At 47.5% G+C, this 21,550-nt stretch overlaps 1 protein-coding gene across 1 annotated transcript in view; it reads left to right on the top strand.

Moving 5' to 3' along the window:
• Positions 1-21,550, top strand: part of LOC137537964 (receptor-type tyrosine-protein phosphatase beta-like) — a 421,053-nt gene that overhangs the window by 113,207 nt on the left and 286,296 nt on the right. Inside the window, exons 17-19 of the mRNA XM_068259888.1 lie at positions 13,169-13,444; positions 14,112-14,375; positions 20,139-20,414. Of these exons, the coding sequence (XP_068115989.1) occupies positions 13,169-13,444; positions 14,112-14,375; positions 20,139-20,414 (816 nt within the window). The remainder of the gene's footprint in view (positions 1-13,168; positions 13,445-14,111; positions 14,376-20,138; positions 20,415-21,550) is intronic.

The following is a 21,550-nucleotide window of genomic DNA, read 5'->3' as shown; positions in this document are numbered from 1 at the left end:
TACATTTCACATAATTTTTCGCAATTCTGTCTATATGTAATTACGATTTGTAAATTTAATTGATTTCGTAGTCATTCGTAATTTCGCATAACACTTCGCGTAATTTTCGTGTAATTTCTTGCCTATTTTGGCAGTGAATAGCAAAGCCCCCATACATGCTATTGACATCAAATTGCTACATATGTTAAGGAGAATAGTGGGTACAAGTCAAAAAAAGAATTTTTCAAAAAGACCTTGTAGTTTTTGAGAAAATTGATTTTAAAAATGCGAAGAAGAAATGTTTCTTAACTCAGAAAAATGACTGTTTAACCGCTTGCCAACCGCGTCACGCCAATGGACCAGCTAACGATTGGCGTAAAGTCCTGGGGCAGCAGTTTGCAGGAGATCGTGCGCATCTCCTGCTTGGTGGGCGATCGCCGCTCGGAAGACTGTTTCACGGCAAAACCGCCGTGTACTTAAATGTACAGCGCTGCGATCAGCAGCAGCGCTGTACTGGGGACAGCCGTGTGACACGGCTGTCCCCCTGGGGGACAAGAGAGCGATCGGCTCTCTTAGGCTGAAGCCTATGACAGCCGATCGCCATGATTGGCCGGCTGGGGGGAGGGAGGGAGGGAGGGAGGGAGGGAATTTAAAGTAACAGGTATTTTTATAAAAAAAATAACAAAAATATTTGTATTAAAAAAAATAAACATGGGGGGAGCGATCAGACCCCACCAACAGAGAGCTCTGTTGGTGGGGAGAAAAGGGGGGGGGGGATCACTTGTTTGCTGTGTTGTGCGGCCCTGCAGCTTGGCCTAAAGCTGCAGTGGCCTATTTTACTAAAAATGGCCTGGTCACTAGGGGGGTTTAGCACTGCGGTCCTCAAGAGGTTAAAGAACATTTTTCTTTGCATTTTTAAAATGGATTAAAACTACAAGGTCTTTTTGAAAAACTATTTTTTTTAACTCATACCCACTATTCTCTTGAAGCAAAATAACGTGAAAATTACGCAAAAAATTACGTGAAATTATTATTATTACATAAAAAATTACGGTTTTCTATGAAATTTCACATTACGATTACGATACGTAATTGCGAATTTCAGTGCAAAATTTTGCTTATGCGAAATGTTGGCCCTCCACTGCCCTCCAACCTTCCCTCCTTCCAGAACCTGTATGAGCCAAACCCAATTCCGGGTTTGACACCTTTGTACTTGGCAAAATCAAGGATTCTGATCCTGAAGAGACAGTTACTCAGAGAACTGTATTGTTTAGTAAGATTAGGTTGTGTTAACTATTTCTTTCCCCAGGCTTAGAATAGCCAGAAGAGACCAATATCTCTTCCTTTCTTTTGTTTACATTAAAATCAAAGGTGCAGGCCTGGTCCACCCATTATGCCAAGTGAGACGATTTCCTCAGGCGGCAGAAGTCTGGGGACAGCACCAGGCAAAGACAGGAAGTGAAGAAGAGAATGCCTGGCCAACCTATACTGGGGGCAACTGTACCTGACTAACCTATACTGGGGGAAACTTTACCTAGCTACCAACATTGGGGGCACAACAACTGGCTACCTACCTGTTCTGAGGGTGTTTTTTGGGGGCTCACCGCAGCTATAACGTGTGGTGCACATTGTCAGGTGTTGTACGATCATTCCAATTCCATTAAAATTGTGCATAGTAATTGTATTGTGTATTCACCTTCCTCCCCTGGCCTGTCTGCATGCCCCAGATACCTGGCACATCCATTATATCCACAAGATTGGATGTTCTGTGTGTCTAAGTAGATTGGGAGGCATGAAAAGGGCTGGCCAGTAGGGAGTGTTTGACGTAGACCACAAGGGGAGGGAAAGCCATAAGGATGACAAGAGGGTAAGCTATAGAGGGAAGGGCACACTGTGTATGGAGGAGGGATGTGGAGTGAGGGAGGGATATAAGTGACCTGGGGTCGGGATGTACATATTGCTAATTATTAACTTACAAGGGCGAGGGTGGATGGAATACATTGGACTTTAGTGCATCAGATCCCTATGGCAGTTACTGATGGGAATTGATCTGTTGTGATGTGTAATATGCTGCCAGAACCGTCAGTACCATATAAGTGTGCAATTTAATAATAATAATCCATGTGTCAGGCCAGGCCCACATTATATCGGATTGGCAGCTTGTATGGTCACAGTGGATCTGATGATATGTTGTACACGGACGTATTTCACTGACTTGCCGGCTGATCCGCTTGTCTCTATTGTAAATAAACATCCTTCTTTATATGTGGTGTGAAGCCAGCATAATTCAGATCATATCCAATGCATGAAAGCAGTACAGAATTTTGTTTTAGTTTGAATAAACTGTCTGTATTCCCTCTGTGTGTTTCACAGTCCCCACTCCACCCGGAAACATCAATTCTACCAGCAGTACGACCAACAGCATCACCTTGTCCTGGGGAGAGCCAGCAAATATGGCCGGTGTGACAAAGTCCTATAATGTCACTTACTGGAACTCCTCATCTTCCAGCACTTGGAGTGTGATCAGCAACACAACCACTGTCACCCTTCAGAACCTGATATCTGGGGCTAATTACACCATCTCAGTGGTGACAGTGGTGGTCGGAGGGTATCAGAGCACAGCTGTGAATGGATCAGTGGTCACAAGTAGTGTTGGGCGAACATCTAGATGTTCGGGTTCGGGCCGAACAGGCCGAACATGGCCGCGATGTTCGGGTGTTCGACCCGAACTCCGAACATAATGGAAGTCAATGGGGACCCGAACTTTTGTGGTTTGTAAAGCCTCCTTACATGCTACATACCCCAAATTTACAGGGTATGTGCACCTTGGGAGTGGGTACAAGAGGAAAAAAAAAATTAGCAAAAAGAGCTTATAGTTTTTGAGAAAATCGATTTTAAAGTTTCAAAGGGAAAACTGTCTTTTAAATGCGGGAAATGTCTGTTTTCTTTGCACAGGTAACATGCTTTTTGTCGGCATGCAGTCATAAATGTAATACATATAAGAGGTTCCAGGAAAAGGGACCGGTAACGCTAACCCAGCAGCAGCACACGTGATGGAACAGGAGGAGGCGCAGGAGGAGAAGGCCACGCTTTGTGAGACACAACAACCCCGGCCTTGCATGAGGGCAAGAAGCGTGCGGATAGCATGCTTTGTACCGCCATGCAGTCATAAATGTAATAAAGATAAGAGGTTCCATAAACAAGGACCGGCAACGCTAACCCAGCAGCAGCAGCAGCAGACGTGATGGAACAGGAGGAGGCGCAGGAGGAGAAGGCCACGCTTTGTGAGACACAACAACCCAGGCCTTGCATGAGGACAAAAAGCGTGCGGATAGCATGCTTTTTACCGCCATGCAGTCATAAATGTAATAAAGATAAGTGGTTCAATAAACAGGGACCACGCGGCAACGCTAACCCAGCAGCAGCAGACGTGATGGAACAGGAGGAGGCGCAGGAGGAGAAGGCCACGCTTTGTGAGACACAACAACCCAGGCCTTGCATGAGGGCAAGAAGCGTGCGGATAGCATGCTTTGTACCGCCATGCAGTCATAAATGTAATAAAGATAAGTGGTTCAATAAACAGGGACCACGCGGCAACGCTAACCCAGCAGCAGCAGACGTGATGGAACAGGAGGAGGCGCAGGAGGAGAAGGCCACGCTTTGTGAGACACAACAACCCAGGCCTTGCATGAGGGCAAGAAGCGTGCGGATAGCATGCTTTGTACCGCCATGCAGTCATAAATGTAATAAAGATAAGTGGTTCAATAAACAGGGACCACGCGGCAACGCTAACCCAGCAGCAGCAGACGTGATGGAACAGGAGGAGGCGCAGGAGGAGAAGGCCACGCTTTGTGAGACACAACAACCCAGGCCTTGCATGAGGGCAAGAAGCGTGCGGATAGCATGCTTTGTACCGCCATGCAGTCATAAATGTAATAAAGATAAGTGGTTCAATAAACAGGGACCACGCGGCAACGCTAACCCAGCAGCAGCAGACGTGATGGAACAGGAGGAGGCGCAGGAGGAGAAGGCCACGCTTTGTGAGACACAACAACCCAGGCCTTGCATGAGGGCAAGAAGCGTGCGGATAGCATGCTTTGTACCGCCATGCAGTCATAAATGTAATAAAGATAAGTGGTTCAATAAACAGGGACCACGCGGCAACGCTAACCCAGCAGCAGCAGACGTGATGGAACAGGAGGAGGCGCAGGAGGAGAAGGCCACGCTTTGTGAGACACAACAACCCAGGCCTTGCATGAGGGCAAGAAGCGTGCGGATAGCATGCTTTGTACCGCCATGCAGTCATAAATGTAATAAAGATAAGTGGTTCAATAAACAGGGACCACGCGGCAACGCTAACCCAGCAGCAGCAGACGTGATGGAACAGGAGGAGGCGCAGGAGGAGAAGGCCACGCTTTGTGAGACACAACAACCCAGGCCTTGCATGAGGGCAAGAAGCGTGCGGATAGCATGCTTTGTACCGCCATGCAGTCATAAATGTAATAAAGATAAGTGGTTCAATAAACAGGGACCACGCGGCAACGCTAACCCAGCAGCAGCAGACGTGATGGAACAGGAGGAGGCGCAGGAGGAGAAGGCCACGCTTTGTGAGACACAACAACCCAGGCCTTGCATGAGGGCAAGAAGCGTGCGGATAGCATGCTTTGTACCGCCATGCAGTCATAAATGTAATAAAGATAAGTGGTTCAATAAACAGGGACCACGCGGCAACGCTAACCCAGCAGCAGCAGACGTGATGGAACAGGAGGAGGCGCAGGAGGAGAAGGCCACGCTTTGTGAGACACAACAACCCAGGCCTTGCATGAGGGCAAGAAGCGTGCGGATAGCATGCTTTGTACCGCCATGCAGTCATAAATGTAATAAAGATAAGTGGTTCAATAAACAGGGACCACGCGGCAACGCTAACCCAGCAGCAGCAGACGTGATGGAACAGGAGCAGGCGCAGGAGGAGAAGGCCACGGTTTTTGAGACACAACAACCCAGGCCTTGCATGAGGACAAAAAGCGTGCGGATATAGCAGCAATGCTTTTTGCCGCCATGCAGTCATAAATGTAATACAGATGAGAGGTTCAATAAACAGGGACCGGAAACGCTACACCATCCCAGATGTTCATTGGTCATGTTACTTGGTTGGGGTCCTGGAGTGTTGCGTAGTCATTTCCAATCCAGGATTGATTCATTTTAATTTGAGTCAGACGGTCTGCATTTTCTGTAGAGAGGCGGATACGCCGATCTGTGACGATGCCTCCGGCAGCACTGAAACAGCGTTCCGACATAACGCTGGCTGCCGGGCAAGCCAGCACCTCTATTGCGTACATTGCCAGTTCGTGCCAGGTGTCTAGCTTCGATACCCAATAGTTGAAGGGTGCAGATGGATTGTTCGACACAGCTACGTCATCTGACATGTAGTCCTTGACCATCTTCTCCAGGCGATCGGTGTTGGAGGTGGATCTGCACGCTTGCTGTTCAGTGGGCTGCTGCTGCATGGGTGTCAGAAAATTTTCCCACTCCAAGGACACTGCCGATACCGTTCCCTTTTGGGTACTAGCTGCGGCTTGCGTTGTTTGCTGCCCTCCTGGTCGTCCTGGGTTTGCGGAAGTCAGTCTGTCTGCGTACAACTGGCTAGAGGAGGGGGAGGATGTCAATCTCCTCTCTAAAGTCTCCACAAGGGCCTGCTGGTATTCTTCCATTTTGACCTGTCTGACTCTTTCTTCAAGCAGTTTTGGAACATTGTGTTTGTACCGTGGATCCAGAAGGGTATAAACCCAGTAATTGGTGTTGTCCAGAATGCGCACAATGCGTGGGTCACGTTCAATGCAGTCTAGCATGAATTGAGCCATGTGTGCCAGAGTCCTACCAGAATCCTCATCATCCTCTTGTGAGCGTTGTGATAGTTGTTGTGATGCATCATAGTCGTCACCTTCCTCCTGGTCTGCTTCTGCTGACCATTCGCGTTGAATTGTGGAAGTCCAACGTGCACCGCTCTGGCCCTCGTCAGTGGTGGCATGAAATTCCTGCTCCAACTCCAGCTGTTCCTCCTCCTCTTCTTCGTCATAGCTGCTGGGGCCAGCGTTCCCTGAGGCGGATGGCCTGATGTTGGTACCATCACGCTGATCGTTTTCTCCTTCAGATTCCCCCAGTTGCATCATGACAGCTGTTTCCTTGATTTTTAACATCGACCTCTTCAGTAAACACAGCAGTGGTATGGTAATGCTGACTGAAGAGTTGTCACTGCTCACAAGCAACGTGGATTGCTCAAAATTTTGGAGGACTTGGCAGAGGTCCAACATGTTGGCCCAATCGGATCCACAGAAGCTTGGCAGCTGTCCGGATGCGCCTCGGTACTGCGCCGTCATGTACTGGACCACTGCACTCTTCTGCTCACAAAAGCGTGCTAGCATGTGCAGCGTAGAATTCCAGCGCGTAGGGACATCACACAGCAAGCGATGGTGGGGGAGATTGAAGCGCTCCTGCATCTTGGCGAGTGCCCCCGAAGCAGTACTGGAATTTCTACAATGTTTGGCCACTCGACGCACCTTCAACAGAAGATCGGCCACGCCTGGGTATGTCCTCAGGAACCGCTGAACTACTAGGTTCATCACGTGCGCCAGGCAAGGGATGTGTGTCAGCTTAGCCAACCTTAAAGCGCAAATGAGATTACTCCCATTATCACACACAACCATGCCCGGTTTCAGGTCCAGCGGTGCCAGCCACAAATCCGTCTGTTCCTTTATTCCCCTCCAAATTTCCTCCCCTGTGTGCTGCTTATCCCCAAGGCAGATCAGCTTCAGCAACGCTTGCTGACGCATGCCAACAGCTGTGCTGCACTGCTTCCACGATCCTACTGCTGCTGGGTTAGCGTTTCCGAAAGAGGTACAGCTTTGAGATGCGTTGGAGGAGAAGGAGTCAGAGAGGTAGGTGCTGCTGTTGTTATCCAGTGGGAGGGACGGCGGTGCAGCTGTTTGCGGCGTGGGCAACACCCGCGCCGTAGCAGGTGAGGAATCGCTGCCAGGCTCCACAAGGTTCACCCAGTGCGCGGTAAGGGAGATGTATCGACCCTGGCCGAACGCACTCGTCCAGGTGTCAGTGGTGAGGTGAACCTTGCAGGCAACGGCATTCTTCAAGCTTCGGGTTATTTTGCTGACCACGTGCTCATGCAACTCAGGCACTGCAGAGCGCGCAAAGTGGTAGCGGCTGGGAACCACGTAACGTGGGATGGCCACTGACATCATGCCCTTGAAGCTGTTTGTCTCCACCACTCGATATGGCAGCATTTCGCAGGCCAGAAGCTTGGCTATGCTGGCTGTTACTGCCACGGCCCGGGGGTCATTTGCTGGCAATTTCCTCTTGCGCTCAAACATCTCCGACACAGACAATTGAACCGTAGCGCTGCACACGGAAGGGCTGTTGGTTGTTGTGTTTGATGAACACTGGGAGACCTCAAGAGCACTACTCCGGAAAGTGACAGTGTCAGCGTCGTCTGATGTTTGTGAATGTTGTGAACCACGCAATGGCTGGGCTACTGCTGCTGCTGAGGCGGGTCTGGTGGTGAGTCTGGTGAACCCAAGGGAGGCAGTGTTGCTGGTACCCTGTCCTGCCGCGTTTGCCCACAGAGTGGGATGTTTGGATAGCATGTGGCGGCTCATGCTGGTGGTGGAGAGGTTGTTAATACTTTTCCCCCTGCTCAGGCGAGTCTTGCACACCTTGCAAATCGCCATGGTAACATCCTCAGTGCAGTCTTCAAAGAAAGCCCAGACTTTGGAGCACCTGCCTCCTTGCTGGCGATTTCTGTTTCCTCCTCTTTTGCCTCTCACTCTAACTTCCACGCTTGTGGTGCCTGAAATTGCGCGCCGCCTACCTTGTGGCACAAGGCGAACTCGTGCAGCAGTGGGTTCTTCAACAGACTCATCTGTGCTGCTGCTACGACGGCGATGTTCTCGTTCACAAATAAAATCTGGGTCTCTGTCCACATTGTCCATACCCTCCTCTTCCATCTCCTCAAACTCGTCATATGTCATTGTGGGGGGCCGCCGCCGTGGAGTAGAGCTCCCCAGAACAACCTCTGCGCAGCTCACTCCAACGTCGTCTTCCAGATCTTGTCGGCCGACCTCCTGCAATTGCAACCCCTCCTGCCCAACTTGCTCTGGGATTTGGGTTTCCGAGTCCTCCTCGGACTCGCCTTGTATTTCAGTGCGCGGTGCATTTCCCACAGTTAATGGTTGTGAATCCGGGCACAACATTTCTGGCTGTTCCTCCATTGACCTTTCATAGGTGGAAGTTTGTTGGGCTGGGAATAGCTCCTGCGAATACCCCATTGTGTCCTGAGGTAATTCATAGGACTGGTTATCTGGCAGTTGTGTGCGTGGTGTCGCTGCCGGTTGTGTCAGCTTTGTGCCCACTGGCTCCTTGTAACTGGCTGAGGACTCGGACCTCGTGCGTGATGTGCTGGTGCTGCTTAACCCACTGCTGGACGCTTGAGAGGTCATCCAAGTAATTATCTGGTCCTGTTCTTTTGGATTTGTGAGGGTTGTTGTCCTGGACAACATGGGCGGTATTGAGTGGGTTTTCTTGGGTGCTCCCCTGTGGCCTGTACGTGAACCGTCAGGGGAAACACCTCTTCCCTTGCCCCTTCCTCTTTCACCGGATTTCTTCCTCATTTCACTTATCCTTACAGTACACGCTGACTGGCAGCAGTACAGTGGCAGCACAGAAATGCTATACAGTACCACTATTCCCAGCAGCGACACAGAGCACAATGCTATACAGTGGCGGGTGAGCGGTGTACTACTGTTCCCAGGCCCAGCAGACACAGAGTGGAAGTAAACACAATGCTATATAGTCTGGCTAAGCCGTGTACACAGAGTGTCAGAAAACACAATGCTATATATAGCGTGGCTGAGCGAGGTGCACAGTGGCAGTACACACAATGCTATATTAGTCAGGCTGAGCCGTGTACACAGAGTGTCAGTAAACAATGGTATATAGTCTGGTTGAGCGGTGTACACAGAGTGTCAGTAAACAACGGTATATAGTCTGGCTGAGCGGTGTACACAGAGTGGCAGTAAACACAATGCTATATATAGCGTGGCTGAGCGAGGTGCACAGTGGCAGTACACACAATGCTATATATAGCGTGGCTGAGCGAGGTGCACAGTGGCAGTACACACAATGCTATATATAGCGTGGCTGAGCGAGGTGCACAGTGGCAGTACACACAATGCTATATATAGCGTGGCTGAGCGAGGTGCACAGTGGCAGTACACACAATGCTATATATAGCGTGGCTGAGCGAGGTGCACAGTGGCAGTACACACAATGCTATATATAGCGTGGCTGAGCGAGGTGCACAGTGGCAGTACACACAATGCTATATTAGTCAGGCTAAGCCGTGTACACAGAGTGTCAGAAAACACAATGCTATATATATAGCGTGGCTGAGCGAGGTGCACAGTGGCAGTACACACAATGCTATATATAGCGTGGCTGAGCGAGGTGCACAGTGGCAGTACACACAATGCTATATATAGCGTGGCTGAGCGAGGTGCACAGTGGCAGTACACACAATGCTATATATAGCGTGGCTGAGCGAGGTGCACAGTGGCAGTACACACAATGCTATATATAGCGTGGCTGAGCGAGGTGCACAGTGGCAGTACACACAATGCTATATATAGCGTGGCTGAGCGAGGTGCACAGTGGCAGTACACACAATGCTATATATAGCGTGGCTGAGCGAGGTGCACAGTGGCAGTACACACAATGCTATATATAGCGTGGCTGAGCGAGGTGCACAGTGGCAGTACACACAATGCTATATATAGCGTGGCTGAGCGAGGTGCACAGTGGCAGTACACACAATGCTATATATAGCGTGGCTGAGCGAGGTGCACAGTGGCAGTACACACAATGCTATATATAGCGTGGCTGAGCGAGGTGCACAGTGGCAGTACACACAATGCTATATATAGCGTGGCTGAGCGAGGTGCACAGTGGCAGTACACACAATGCTATATTAGTCAGGCTAAGCCGTGTACACAGAGTGTCAGAAAACACAATGCTATATATATAGCGTGGCTGAGCGAGGTGCACAGTGGCAGTACACACAATGCTATATATAGCGTGGCTGAGCGAGGTGCACAGTGGCAGTACACACAATGCTATATATAGCGTGGCTGAGCGAGGTGCACAGTGGCAGTACACACAATGCTATATATAGCGTGGCTGAGCGAGGTGCACAGTGGCAGTACACACAATGCTATATTAGTCAGGCTAAGCCGTGTACACAGAGTGTCAGAAAACACAATGCTATATATATAGCGTGGCTAAGCGAGGTGCACAGTGGCAGTACACACAATGCTATATATAGCGTGGCTGAGCGAGGTGCACAGTGGCAGTACACACAATGCTATATATAGCGTGGCTGAGCGAGGTGCACAGTGGCAGTACACACAATGCTATATTAGTCAGGCTAAGCCGTGTACACAGAGTGTCAGAAAACACAATGCTATATATATAGCGTGGCTGAGCGAGGTACACAGTGGCAGTAAACAATGCTATATATAGTGTGGCTGAGCGAGCGGTGTACTACTGTTCCCAGCAGCGACACACAATGACTGGGGGGGACCCTGGCTAGCGTGGCTGGAGAGCGAACTACCCTGCCTGCCTACCCAAAGCTAAACCCACAGACAAATGGCGGAGATATGACGTGGTTCGGGTATTTATTTACCCGAACCACGTGACCGTTCGGCCAATCAGAGCGCGTTCGGGCCCGAACCACGTGACCCGTTCGGCCAATCACATGCGCTCTTAGTTCGGCCATGTGGCCGAACGGTTTGGCCGAGCACCGTCAGGTGTTCGGCCGAACTCGAACATCACCCGAACAGGGTGATGTTCTGCAGAACCCGAACAGTGGCGAACACTGTTCGCCCAACACTAGTCACAAGTAAGTGGGGGTTTCTGTTTCATGTCAATCTGTGTTCGGAATCATGGCTAAATCTCCCTTTCCTCTTCACTTTCCCTCATTTCTTCAGCCAGTTTGCTAACTCCTACTCACAAATATTGTTGTATGAATCCAAAACTGTCAGCAATAATTCTGCAAACTGGTCAAAAATGTGATTAATGGAAACTTACAATTTCACTTAAACACATAATTTCTGCAGGTTGTGCTTTTCTAACCAAGGTTTATATTTGAATCGGTTATTTTCCTGATTTTCTAGGTAAAAATCGGAATATGTTTAGATTTATATTTTAATATATCCAGTATATTGCTGGATGGGGTAACTGGTCATTTTCTTATTAGGATTTTCTGTGAATAGTGGTACAAATGGGGTTTATAGAAGTGGATGGTTCCCCCTCCCCTTGCAGGGTACCCCTCCTGAGGTTGGGAGCTGTCTAGGCTTTTTTGTTTTAGTAGTAAATTAGTGACCCTTGAGCCAATGCATTTCCACAGCTAAGCCTTATTGGCCTTAAAGGGAAGGTTCAGGGAGGGTATTGAAAAAATAAAAATCAATTTCCACTTACCTGGCGTTTCCTCCAGCCCGTGGCAGGCAGGAGGTGCCCTCGCCGCCGCTCCGCAGGCTCCCGGTGGTCTCCGGTGGCCGACCCGACCTGGCCAGGCCGGCTACCAGGTCGGGCTCTTCTGCGCTCCAAGGCCCGGCACTTCTGCGTCCCACGCCGGCGCGCTGACGTCATCGGACGTCCTCCGGGCTGTACTGCGCCTCCTATCCATTCTTTTCATATTCCACCTCTCCCCGCACAAACACACCGCTCAGCGGAGTCCCCAGTATCTGGCTACTGCATTGATTGCCTGATGCAGGATTAATGTGCTTGCCAGTGGCTTGAGCAATTGGCTGTAAAAGCACAAACCTCCCCATGACCCCAAATCTTTACTAAGCCTTGAGCGACGTCTTGTAGCCTCTCTGCAGCTCGGGTCAGGTAACACGTTGGCTTCCGTGCACGGCACCGTAAAGCCGCTAGGTGCTACAAGGAAGGCTACAAGGCATCGCTGGAGGCTCGATAAGTATTTGAATGCCACCAAACCTGTCCAAAACCTCCCAAAACCACAGTCCCCATTATCCATCAGGTATTCCAGTTAACCACTTAAAGGGATACTGTAGGGGGGTTGGGGGAAAATGAGCTGAACTTACCCGGGGCTTCTAATGGTCCCCCGCAGACATCCTGTGTTGGCGCAGCCACTCACCGATGCCTTGGCCCCGCCTCCAGTTCACTTCTGGAATTTCTGACTTTAAAGTCTGAAAACCACTGCGCCTGCGTTGCCGTGTCCTCGCTCCCGCTGATGTCACCAGGAGTGTACTGCGCAGACACAGACCATACTGGGCCTGCGCTGTGCGCTCTTGATGACATCAGCGGGATCGAGGACACGGCAACGCAGGCGCAGTGGTTTTCAGACTTTAAAGTCTGAAATTCCAGAAGTGAACCGGAGGCGGGGCCGGAGCATCGGTGAGTGGCTGCGCCAACACAGTATGTCTGTGGGGGACCGTTAGAAGCCCCAGGTAAGTTCAACTCATTTTCCCCCGTCCCCCTACAGTATCCCTTTAAGGACCGGCTGATTATTCTGTGATATGTGCTGCGTGGGCTCTTCAGCCCGCAGCACAGATCAGGTTTTAGGCAGGGTAATCAGACTTCCCCCCTTTTTTCCCCACTAGGGGGATGTCCTGCTGGGGAGGGGGGGGGGTCTGATCGCAGCCTCTGCGTTGTGCCTAGCGGGGGGGCTCCTCAAAGCCCCCCTCCGCAGCGCTATTCCACCCTTCCTCTCCTTCCCTCCCTCCCCTCCTCACTATGGGCAGTACAGGACAGTGATCCGTCCTGTACCGCCTCAGATAGGCTTCAGCCAGAGGCCGGGGATCGCCGATCTCCTTTACAGCGCTGCTGTGGCAGCAGCCGTGTACGATGTAAACACCGAGGATTTCTTCCCCGGTGTGTACATTTAGCCTGCGAGATCGGAGGCTCGCATGCTCTTCATGGAGCTCCCCGCCGTGAACTGACAGGAAATGGCCGCTCGTTGTTTCCATGGAAATCCACATGCGACCAGCTGCCGCCTATCGGTGTTGGCTGGTCGTTGAGGCATGAGTATAACGGATAACGGGGACTTTGCTTTTTTACTGAGAATGAGGCTTCTGTGTAATGATATCTGCTTTTACCCTTCTAGAGCCGCAGCCTGTACAGAATCTACAGCCAGTAAATGTGATGTCCAATATGGTGACCCTAAACTGGACAAAGCCATCCGAGTACCAGAACTCGTACAGCTACAGAGTGCAGACATACGTGACATCATCATCTACACTGCAGAATACTACAATAGTGACCAGCGAATCAGCTACAATTATGAACCTGACCTCAGGAGAGACGTATACATTCTATGTATACACAAGAGCTGCTGATGGGATCACTGAGTCAGATGCTGTAACAAAAACCATATGCATAGGTGAGTATTGGGTAACGTTGCACAGCTGGCTTGCTGAAACTACTCTTTATTTAATAAGATAAAAGCAGCAGATTATGCTTTTAGAAAAGTTAGTAAAAGTGTGAGACTGGAGAGTTTGTGTATAATGACTTCAACTGAAACAAATGCAGAAATCCAGCCAATCTGCTACAAATACTGTAAATCCTGACAGATTTTTTTTTAAGAAAAAAGAGGGAAAATTAGCTTTTGGGTGGCACTGCTGTTTATGATCCTATCTGTCCATTCCTCAGATTCCCTGATTAGAAGCATGGCTGTGGAGTCAGAGTTGCCATTATAGTCGGAGCAATTTTTGGGTACCTGGAGTCGGTAGTTTCATAAACTGAGGAATTGGAGTTGGAGTTAGATGATTTTTGTACCCACTCCATAGCCCTGCAAGAGCTGTGGAGTTGGAGCCGAGGAGTCGGAGCAATTTCGGGTACCTGGAGTCGGAGGTTTCATAAACTGAGGAGTTGGAGTCGAATGATTTTTGTACCGACTCCCCACAGCCCTGATTATATTATATGAATCACAGGACCGGCTGGACTGGATAGGATAACAGACCACTTAGCCGATCACAGATAGCACATCTAGCACAAATGGCTCGTAATATATAACTATAATGTACTCCTCCTCCTCCTTTTCCTCCTAGGTCTGGGACAAATCTCCTCCATCACGCCGAACAATTACAATTCAACAAGTATTATCGGAGTGACTTGGCTGCTGTCTTTAGGAAAAGTGTCGTATTATAACATCAATCTTGCGGGAGACGTAAACAGCTCATCACAAAGGGTCTCTAATAGCACAACACAGACAAATTTCACAGGACTGTCCCCAGGCCGACTATATAATGTTACTATACAGGCCGTCTCTGGGAACTGCAGCCTGACTTCAACGCCTGTGCAAGAGGCCACGTGTAAGTATGAGCCGGGTCATGTGACTCCAGCACCATGTGACACATTATTATTAATATTATTGATTTATAAAGCACTAACATATTCAATTGGGCTATGCAAAGTAAGAAACAAACATGTGGTTCTTAATAATACAGATATTGGTATACACCAGTATACAAAATACAGAAACGGTACAAAATACCGCATTTATAATCATAGTGACAAAATTAATATGAATAAATGTGTAAAAAAAAATTAAAGACACAAAAGGGTAAGAGGGCCCTACCCTTGTGAGCTTACAATCTAAAGGAATGGGGGGGGGAGGAGGTGGGAATGGGGGGGGGGGACAAGAGCTGGACTTATGTCAATGGTGGTTATTTTAGATTGAGATCCATGGGGTTCAGGACCCCTAGTGCTTTTCTTTCAGCTAGCCACCCCATTAATGACAATTTAGTTACTTAAAGGGCACATGTAGTTCTGCTGGATGCATGCAAAAAAAGTGGAGCCAGAAGAGCAGAGCGGTTTTAAATTCCCCTCTTGGCATGGACAAGCCTACCTCGTCCTTACCACTATTAGCAACTTTTAACCGGATGAGTCAGGCTTGTCCTTACTGCGGAGGTTAAAACAGCAGAACATACAACAAACTCTTTAATGGAGTAAAGGGCTGGTCTAATATCTGAATATGAAGATATGCAGCAATATTGAGGATTTATATGCACAGGCCTATGCAAAACGAATGATAGATTGACTGTAAGGAAATGCTTCAATGTCACTTAAATAGTCAAGATGCCGATCTTGCCCAGGATTAGGTTACCAATGCAGTGCTTGCCAATTGCCAGTTACCCTCCCCAGTACATGGGTCAAGGACTGGAGTAGAATCTTCCAGAATTTTACCTGTATTAGATACAATTCTGATAAAATAATATATATTAGAACATTTTAATATTATATTCTGTATGTAAAAGCTTGAAACTCATTATTACAGCAAGAGATTGTTGATTTTTAGTTAGAACAATTAACAGTGGACATCACCAGCCACCTTGTCCACGTTCTTTTCTCTCTGACATGTCGATTAACTTGCCCCAGACATTAAAACATAAGCACAAGTACAGATTGGAATGTAAACAATTATCATTACAAGTGTTATTCTTATTTTCTTATACTTCGGAGTACTACGATACCTGGTGGTTATGCAGTTATTAATTTACTATTAATTATTTTATAAATGTTAACCACTTCACTAATTTCACGTGCACGCTCGTAGGAACGCACGTGCACTCGCCAACATGCACGTGCACAGCGGCAACAGTACTGTTTGATTTATAAAAACATCCTGGAGCCGTTAAGAGGCTCTAGCCCAGGCTTGGGCAAACTTGGCTCTCCAGCTGTTAAGTAACTACAAATCCCACAATGCATTTGCCTTTATGAGTCATGACTGTGGCTGTCAGACTCATGCAATGCATTGTGGGACTTGTAGTTCCTCAACAGCTGGAGGGCCAAGTTTGCCCATGCCTGCTCTAGCAAGATGTTTTTATAAGTCTGCTTGTCATTAAGTGGTTAAATAAATACAATGGTTTTAGTTTCAAAGTTTTTATTTAGAAGATTTAAAAAAGGTACAGCATATAACATGCAATAATTATCCCCACGCAGGGGGCTCATGAGAAAATCAAAAGGTAATTGAGCGCTAAACATACACTGCTTTAGTTATACTGTAAGAACAAGTATAGGAAAAAAAACATAACATACAGACTAAATAAGTCCTTCAGGTTCCATGGCGATAAAAACAAGTTCAGAGAATAAATGGAAGGAAATTAAATTAAAAAAAGATAAGCCAAGCCAAATATCAGCACGGTCCACCCAAACATCCCATGTCTTGGTGAATTGAGGCATGCGGTCTTCAACCAAGACAATAAGCCGTTCATAAATCATCAATCGGTGGACACAATTAATGACCGTGGTTAGGTCTAGAAGGGGGGACTTCCATTTGGAAGCGAGGTATGAACGGGCAACATTAGATATATGTTGAACTAAATGGTGGGTAGGATGTCTTATTGAGCCAGGGTTATTACCCAAGAACAGCACTAAAGGAGCTAGAGTTAGTGGTTAACCAATTAACTGGGAAATCAGACCAGCTACCTGAGTCCAGAAAAGAGAGACAAGACAGCTCCAGCTATGTGTCTGTGTGTGTCTCTCTCTCTCTCTCTCTTTCTCTCTCTCTCGCTCTCTCTCTCTCTCCCTCCCCCCCTCTCCCTCTCTCTCTCTCTCTCCCTCCCTCTCTCTCTCTCTCTCTCTCTCTCTCTCGCTCTCTCTCTCTCTCCCTCCCCCCCTCTCCCTCTCTCTCTCTCGCTCCCTCCCTCTCTCTCTCTCTCTCTCTCTCTCTCTCTCTCTCTCTCTCTCTCTCTCTCTATCTATCTCTCTTCCTCTCTCTCTCTCTCTCTCTCTCTCTCTCTCTCCCCCCCCTCTCTCTCTCTCTCTCTTTTATACTGTATATGGTACTTCCTTTTTCATATAGTCAACATATGAGCTGAATATGGAGAGGTTGCCAATTTAGAGATGGGAGTAAGTTTTGACCAAACCAAGGCCTCCAGTCCATGGCAATAGTAGTGATGATTCCTGATTAACCCAAATCCCCTTTGGGTTAATCAGCTGAGAACTAGCTTGGGTGGGAGGGATACAAGCCAACTGGACAGCAATATAGTAGTTGTAGACCTGGGTGGTTGTAGATATCCTAGGGGGCTTATGGTTCCAGATAAAGTGTACAATTTACCGCTGCAGAGGCTCCCGGCTTGACTTGGGGACCAGGACTGGCAGAACTCTAAAATAGTATAGACGTTTAAGCAATTGTGTCATGCAAACCACATGAAAATGGCCATTGAGAGAAAATGGCAGCTTTGCCTTTGACCAGGTAGCCAGTAAGTCACAAAGGGTGGACATGATAGGGTAGTAGTTTATAGCAAACATAGTGCCTGGGATTTGGTGAGTTTGATCCCCAGGTACTTACCATAGTAGCGTTGGACCTTGAACACCAAGCAGGATGCTAGCATGGTGACAACGTGCCCAGGTATATTGCATGGTAAAAGCACCGACTTTGTTATGTTAAAAGATAGACCAGACACTTGACCAAACTCAGAGAGTCAGCATTGTAGGGTCGGTATGGAAATTAAAGAATTAGTAAGAGCTAGATCATCTGCAAAGAGAGAGACCTTATAGGTAGAGTGACCTAACTTGTACCCAGCAATATCAAGGGCCTGCTGAATCCGAAAGGCCAGAGGCTCCATGTACAAGACAAAGATAGCTGGGGAGAGAGGGCAACCCTGTCTTGTTCCCCGTCCAATCTTAATAGTGGCAGTTTGAGTGGTAGGCAGGTTGAGGTTGGCAGAAGAGGAGAAGTGGGCGCTGAAAGCTTTAAGAAAAGGACCTGTGACACTATGCCGTTGGGGTGTTCAAAGCATATATGGCCAACTTAAGGTATCAAAAGCCTTTCCAATGTCAAATAGGAGAAGGGCTAGGGTTTGTTATTATGATGAGAGTGGTGCATGAGATTGGAATGTTTTCGGACATTGTCAGAGGCCTGCTGGAAAGGAATAAAGCCTACTTGGTCCTTATGAACCAAAGGACGTGTTTAAGAATGGGTGTCTCAGAATGGCATTTAGGGCACCAAGTTAATTCTTCTGTGGCCTCAGGATGTTTATAGGGACCCCTATGGATTATTTATACTGCATTTCCCTCCAATCAGAACTTACAATGCTTTTATTAGTCGACTTCCACACTTCCAACATAGACACCTGACCTTCCTCTAGTGGTACCCCGTGGCCTATTTAAAAAAGTGCAAGACAAGACTTTTGCTCTTCGATGTTTGCTTGTCTCTAATAATGGCAGATATCGAAGACAGAGATTGTTTAATTCCTCGGCCTGCTAACCTGTCCTCCAACCCTTGAATCGTTGGGAGTTTACCAATCTTCTCCATTTTATTTTGAAACTGTTTACTACAGGATTTAATTTTGTTACTTGCGTTTTTGTTAGCATTTTTTTCTGTAAATAAATTATATATTTATTTTTTAATAACTGACAAATAGTCATTTTTCGGCTATTACCTGTTTTGAGCACTGCTGAATGAACCTTGCTTCCTGAAGAGACAGTTCCTCAGATAGCTGTATTGTTTAGGGCCAGTTGACTTGACGGGCATTTACCGCCATTGTCCGGGACTTATTGTAACGTTCCCATTCAAGGGAAAATGCTCCTATTCAAGTGAATGGGGAGCATTTATATCGGGAGCATGTATCGTTTACTGGCATTTGCACGAACACGGCGTTCCGATCCTGATTTTCCTCATCACTCCTAGTGACCCTGGACGCTATATGCGGCGCCCAGGGTCCATTACCAGCAAATCTTCGTGCCCACCTGTGGGGACACAAAACGCAAATCGTGACGGAAGCCGCTGAAAGCCTGCAAAAAAACCCAAACGAGACACCGCCGAACGGGACGCTGCTCAAAGCAGAGCAGAGGCCCGTGTGATGTGAACCGGCTCTTAGTAAGATAAGGTTGTGTTAACCCTTTCTTTCCCCTGGCTTAGAATAGAAGAGACAGAGTCCTCTTCCTTTTTTTGTTTTTTGTTTATATTAGTGTCAAAGGTGGCAGTGTTTATCATTAAAATTGTACATAGTACTTGTATTGTGTTCACATTACCTCCTGGCCTGTCTGCATGCCCAATGCCACCTATCTGGTACATCCATTATATCCACAAGACCGGATGTTCTGTGTCCAAGTAGATTGGGAGGTATGAAAGAGCTGGCCAGTAGGGGGTGTTAGACCTCAAGTGAGGGAAACTCATATCGGTGGGCAAGCTATAGAGGGAAGGGGCACACTGTGTATGGAGGAGGGATGTGGAGTGAGTGAAGGGTGTAAGACCTGGGGCTGGGATGTGAAAGTTTTCAATGAATGATTCAACTTTTAAAGGGGGTGGGTGGATGGGACTAGTGCATCAGACCTCTATGGCAGTTACCGATGGGAATTGATCTGGTGTGATGTGTAAAACGCTGCCAGAACTGTCAGCACCATATAAGTGTGCAATAATAACAATAATAAAACATGTGTCAGGCTAGGCCCACATTATACCGGGTTGGCAACATGTATGTTCACAACAGATCTGATGACACTTTGTACACAAAAATGTTCCACTGACATGTCCGCTTATCTGCTTGTCTCAGTTGTGAATAGCCATCCATCTTTATGTTCTTTATGTGACGTCCGAAGCCAGCATAATTCAGGTCCTATCCAATGTATGAAAGCAATAGAGAATTTGTTTTAGCCTTAAAGGGAACCAGAGAGGAACCTTAATAAAAAATAGAACAAGCTTTTATACATACCTGGGGCTTCCTCCAGCCCCATACGCACGGATCGCTCCCACGCCACCATCCTCCGCTTCCTGTATCGGCGGTACCGGGTCCCGTCACTTCCGGCGGACGCGGCCAATTGTCCGCATCACGGGGACTCCCTCCATACACATACACATGAGGCTTTGCAGTAGGCAGCCTCATGCGTACATATATATAGGGAGGGAGCCCCGTGTGATGCGGACAATTGGCCGCGTCTGCCGGCCGACTGGCCGACTCGCGGCAATGACGGGACCCGGTACCGGCGGATCCAGGCAGCAGAGGACAGCGGCATCGGAGCGATCCGTACGCATGGGGCTGGAGGAAGCCCCAGGTATGTATAAAAGCTTCCCCCCAACGTCTCTGGTTCCCTTTAATAAACTGTCTGTATTCCCTCTGTTTTTTTCACAGTCCCCACTCCACCCGGAAACATCAATTTTACCAGCATTATGACCAACAGCATCACCTTGTCCTGGGGAGAGCCAGCAAATATGGCCGGTGTGACAAAGACCTATAATGTCACTTACTGGAATTCCTCCTCTCCTTCCACTGCTTGGAGTGTGATCAGCAACACAACCACTGTCACCCTTCAGTACCTGATGTCTAGCACTAATTACACCATCTCAGTGGTGACAGTGGGGGTCCGGGGGTATCAGAGCACAGCTGTCACCGGATGGGTGGTCACAAGTAAGTGGGTGTTTCTGTTTCATGACATTCTGTGTTCAGAATCCCGTTTATATCTCCCTTTCCTCTTCACTTTCCCTTTGTTTCTTCAGTCAGTTTGCAAGCTTCTCCTCACAAACATTGTTGTATAAATCCAGCAAAACTGTCTGAGCAGTAATTCTGCAAACCTGTTAAACAATGTGTTATTTTCGCAGGCCGTGTTTTTCTAACTGAGGTTTATATTTTATTCTGTAATTTTCCAGGTTAAACGAAATATTTTGGTCTATGTTAAGATCAGTGTATCTTTTAGTATATTCAATAGTTTGCTGGATGGGGTGACGGGTCATTTACTAATTAAGGTTATTTATATATTTCACCCAGCCTGCACCTTTTCTTCCTTTCATATTGGCCCACGGAACTTAAAACGCGTGGTACCTGTGTGTGTGACATCTAGTGGCCCAATAGTAAATAACACATTCAATTGAATAAATATACATACATTCCCCATTAAAAGTAACTCCTTACCTCCCCCACTCTCCCATAGTCACCAACCCCCCCCCCCCCAAAAAAAAAAATCATTGTATTTTTCAAAAAAAAAAATGACATTAATAAATATATATAAATAGTTACGTTAGGACTCAACTTTTTTTAATAGTATGTCATGATGGTGTATTACTGTTATTTTTGCAAGTAAGGGCTTGTAATTAGTGACGGTTGCTAAATTGAAAAAAAAATACACCTTTATTTTCAAATAATATATCGTCACCATACTTTGTACTAGGGAGATAATTTAAATGTTAATTACAGTAGCATGTATTATTTTAAGACTATAATGGCTGAAAACCAATACATAATTACATTTTTAATTTTTTTCTTATTATTCCCATTAAAATACATTTAGGGCCCTTTCATACTGGAGTGGTGCAGTGTGGTATTTTTACCACACCCCACTGCCAGGCAATGAAAGTCTATTGAGACTTTCATACTTTCGCGGTATGACATGACGGAAGTGACGTTTTCGCCAAATCCCTGACGCAGGTCCACAGCTACGTCACCGCACGGCTTCTGCATCAACTTGTGGTGATCTGCGTCAGCCAGGAAGTCATATTAGTCTATGGTGAAGCGTGGATTTTAAAACAATACCGATGTGACGTCGTGGT

This window comes from Hyperolius riggenbachi, chromosome 11 (genome assembly GCF_040937935.1).
Source record: "Hyperolius riggenbachi isolate aHypRig1 chromosome 11, aHypRig1.pri, whole genome shotgun sequence".
In the NCBI taxonomy this organism is placed as follows: domain Eukaryota; kingdom Metazoa; phylum Chordata; class Amphibia; order Anura; family Hyperoliidae; genus Hyperolius; species Hyperolius riggenbachi.
This window is presented reverse-complemented; position numbering and strand designations above follow the sequence as displayed.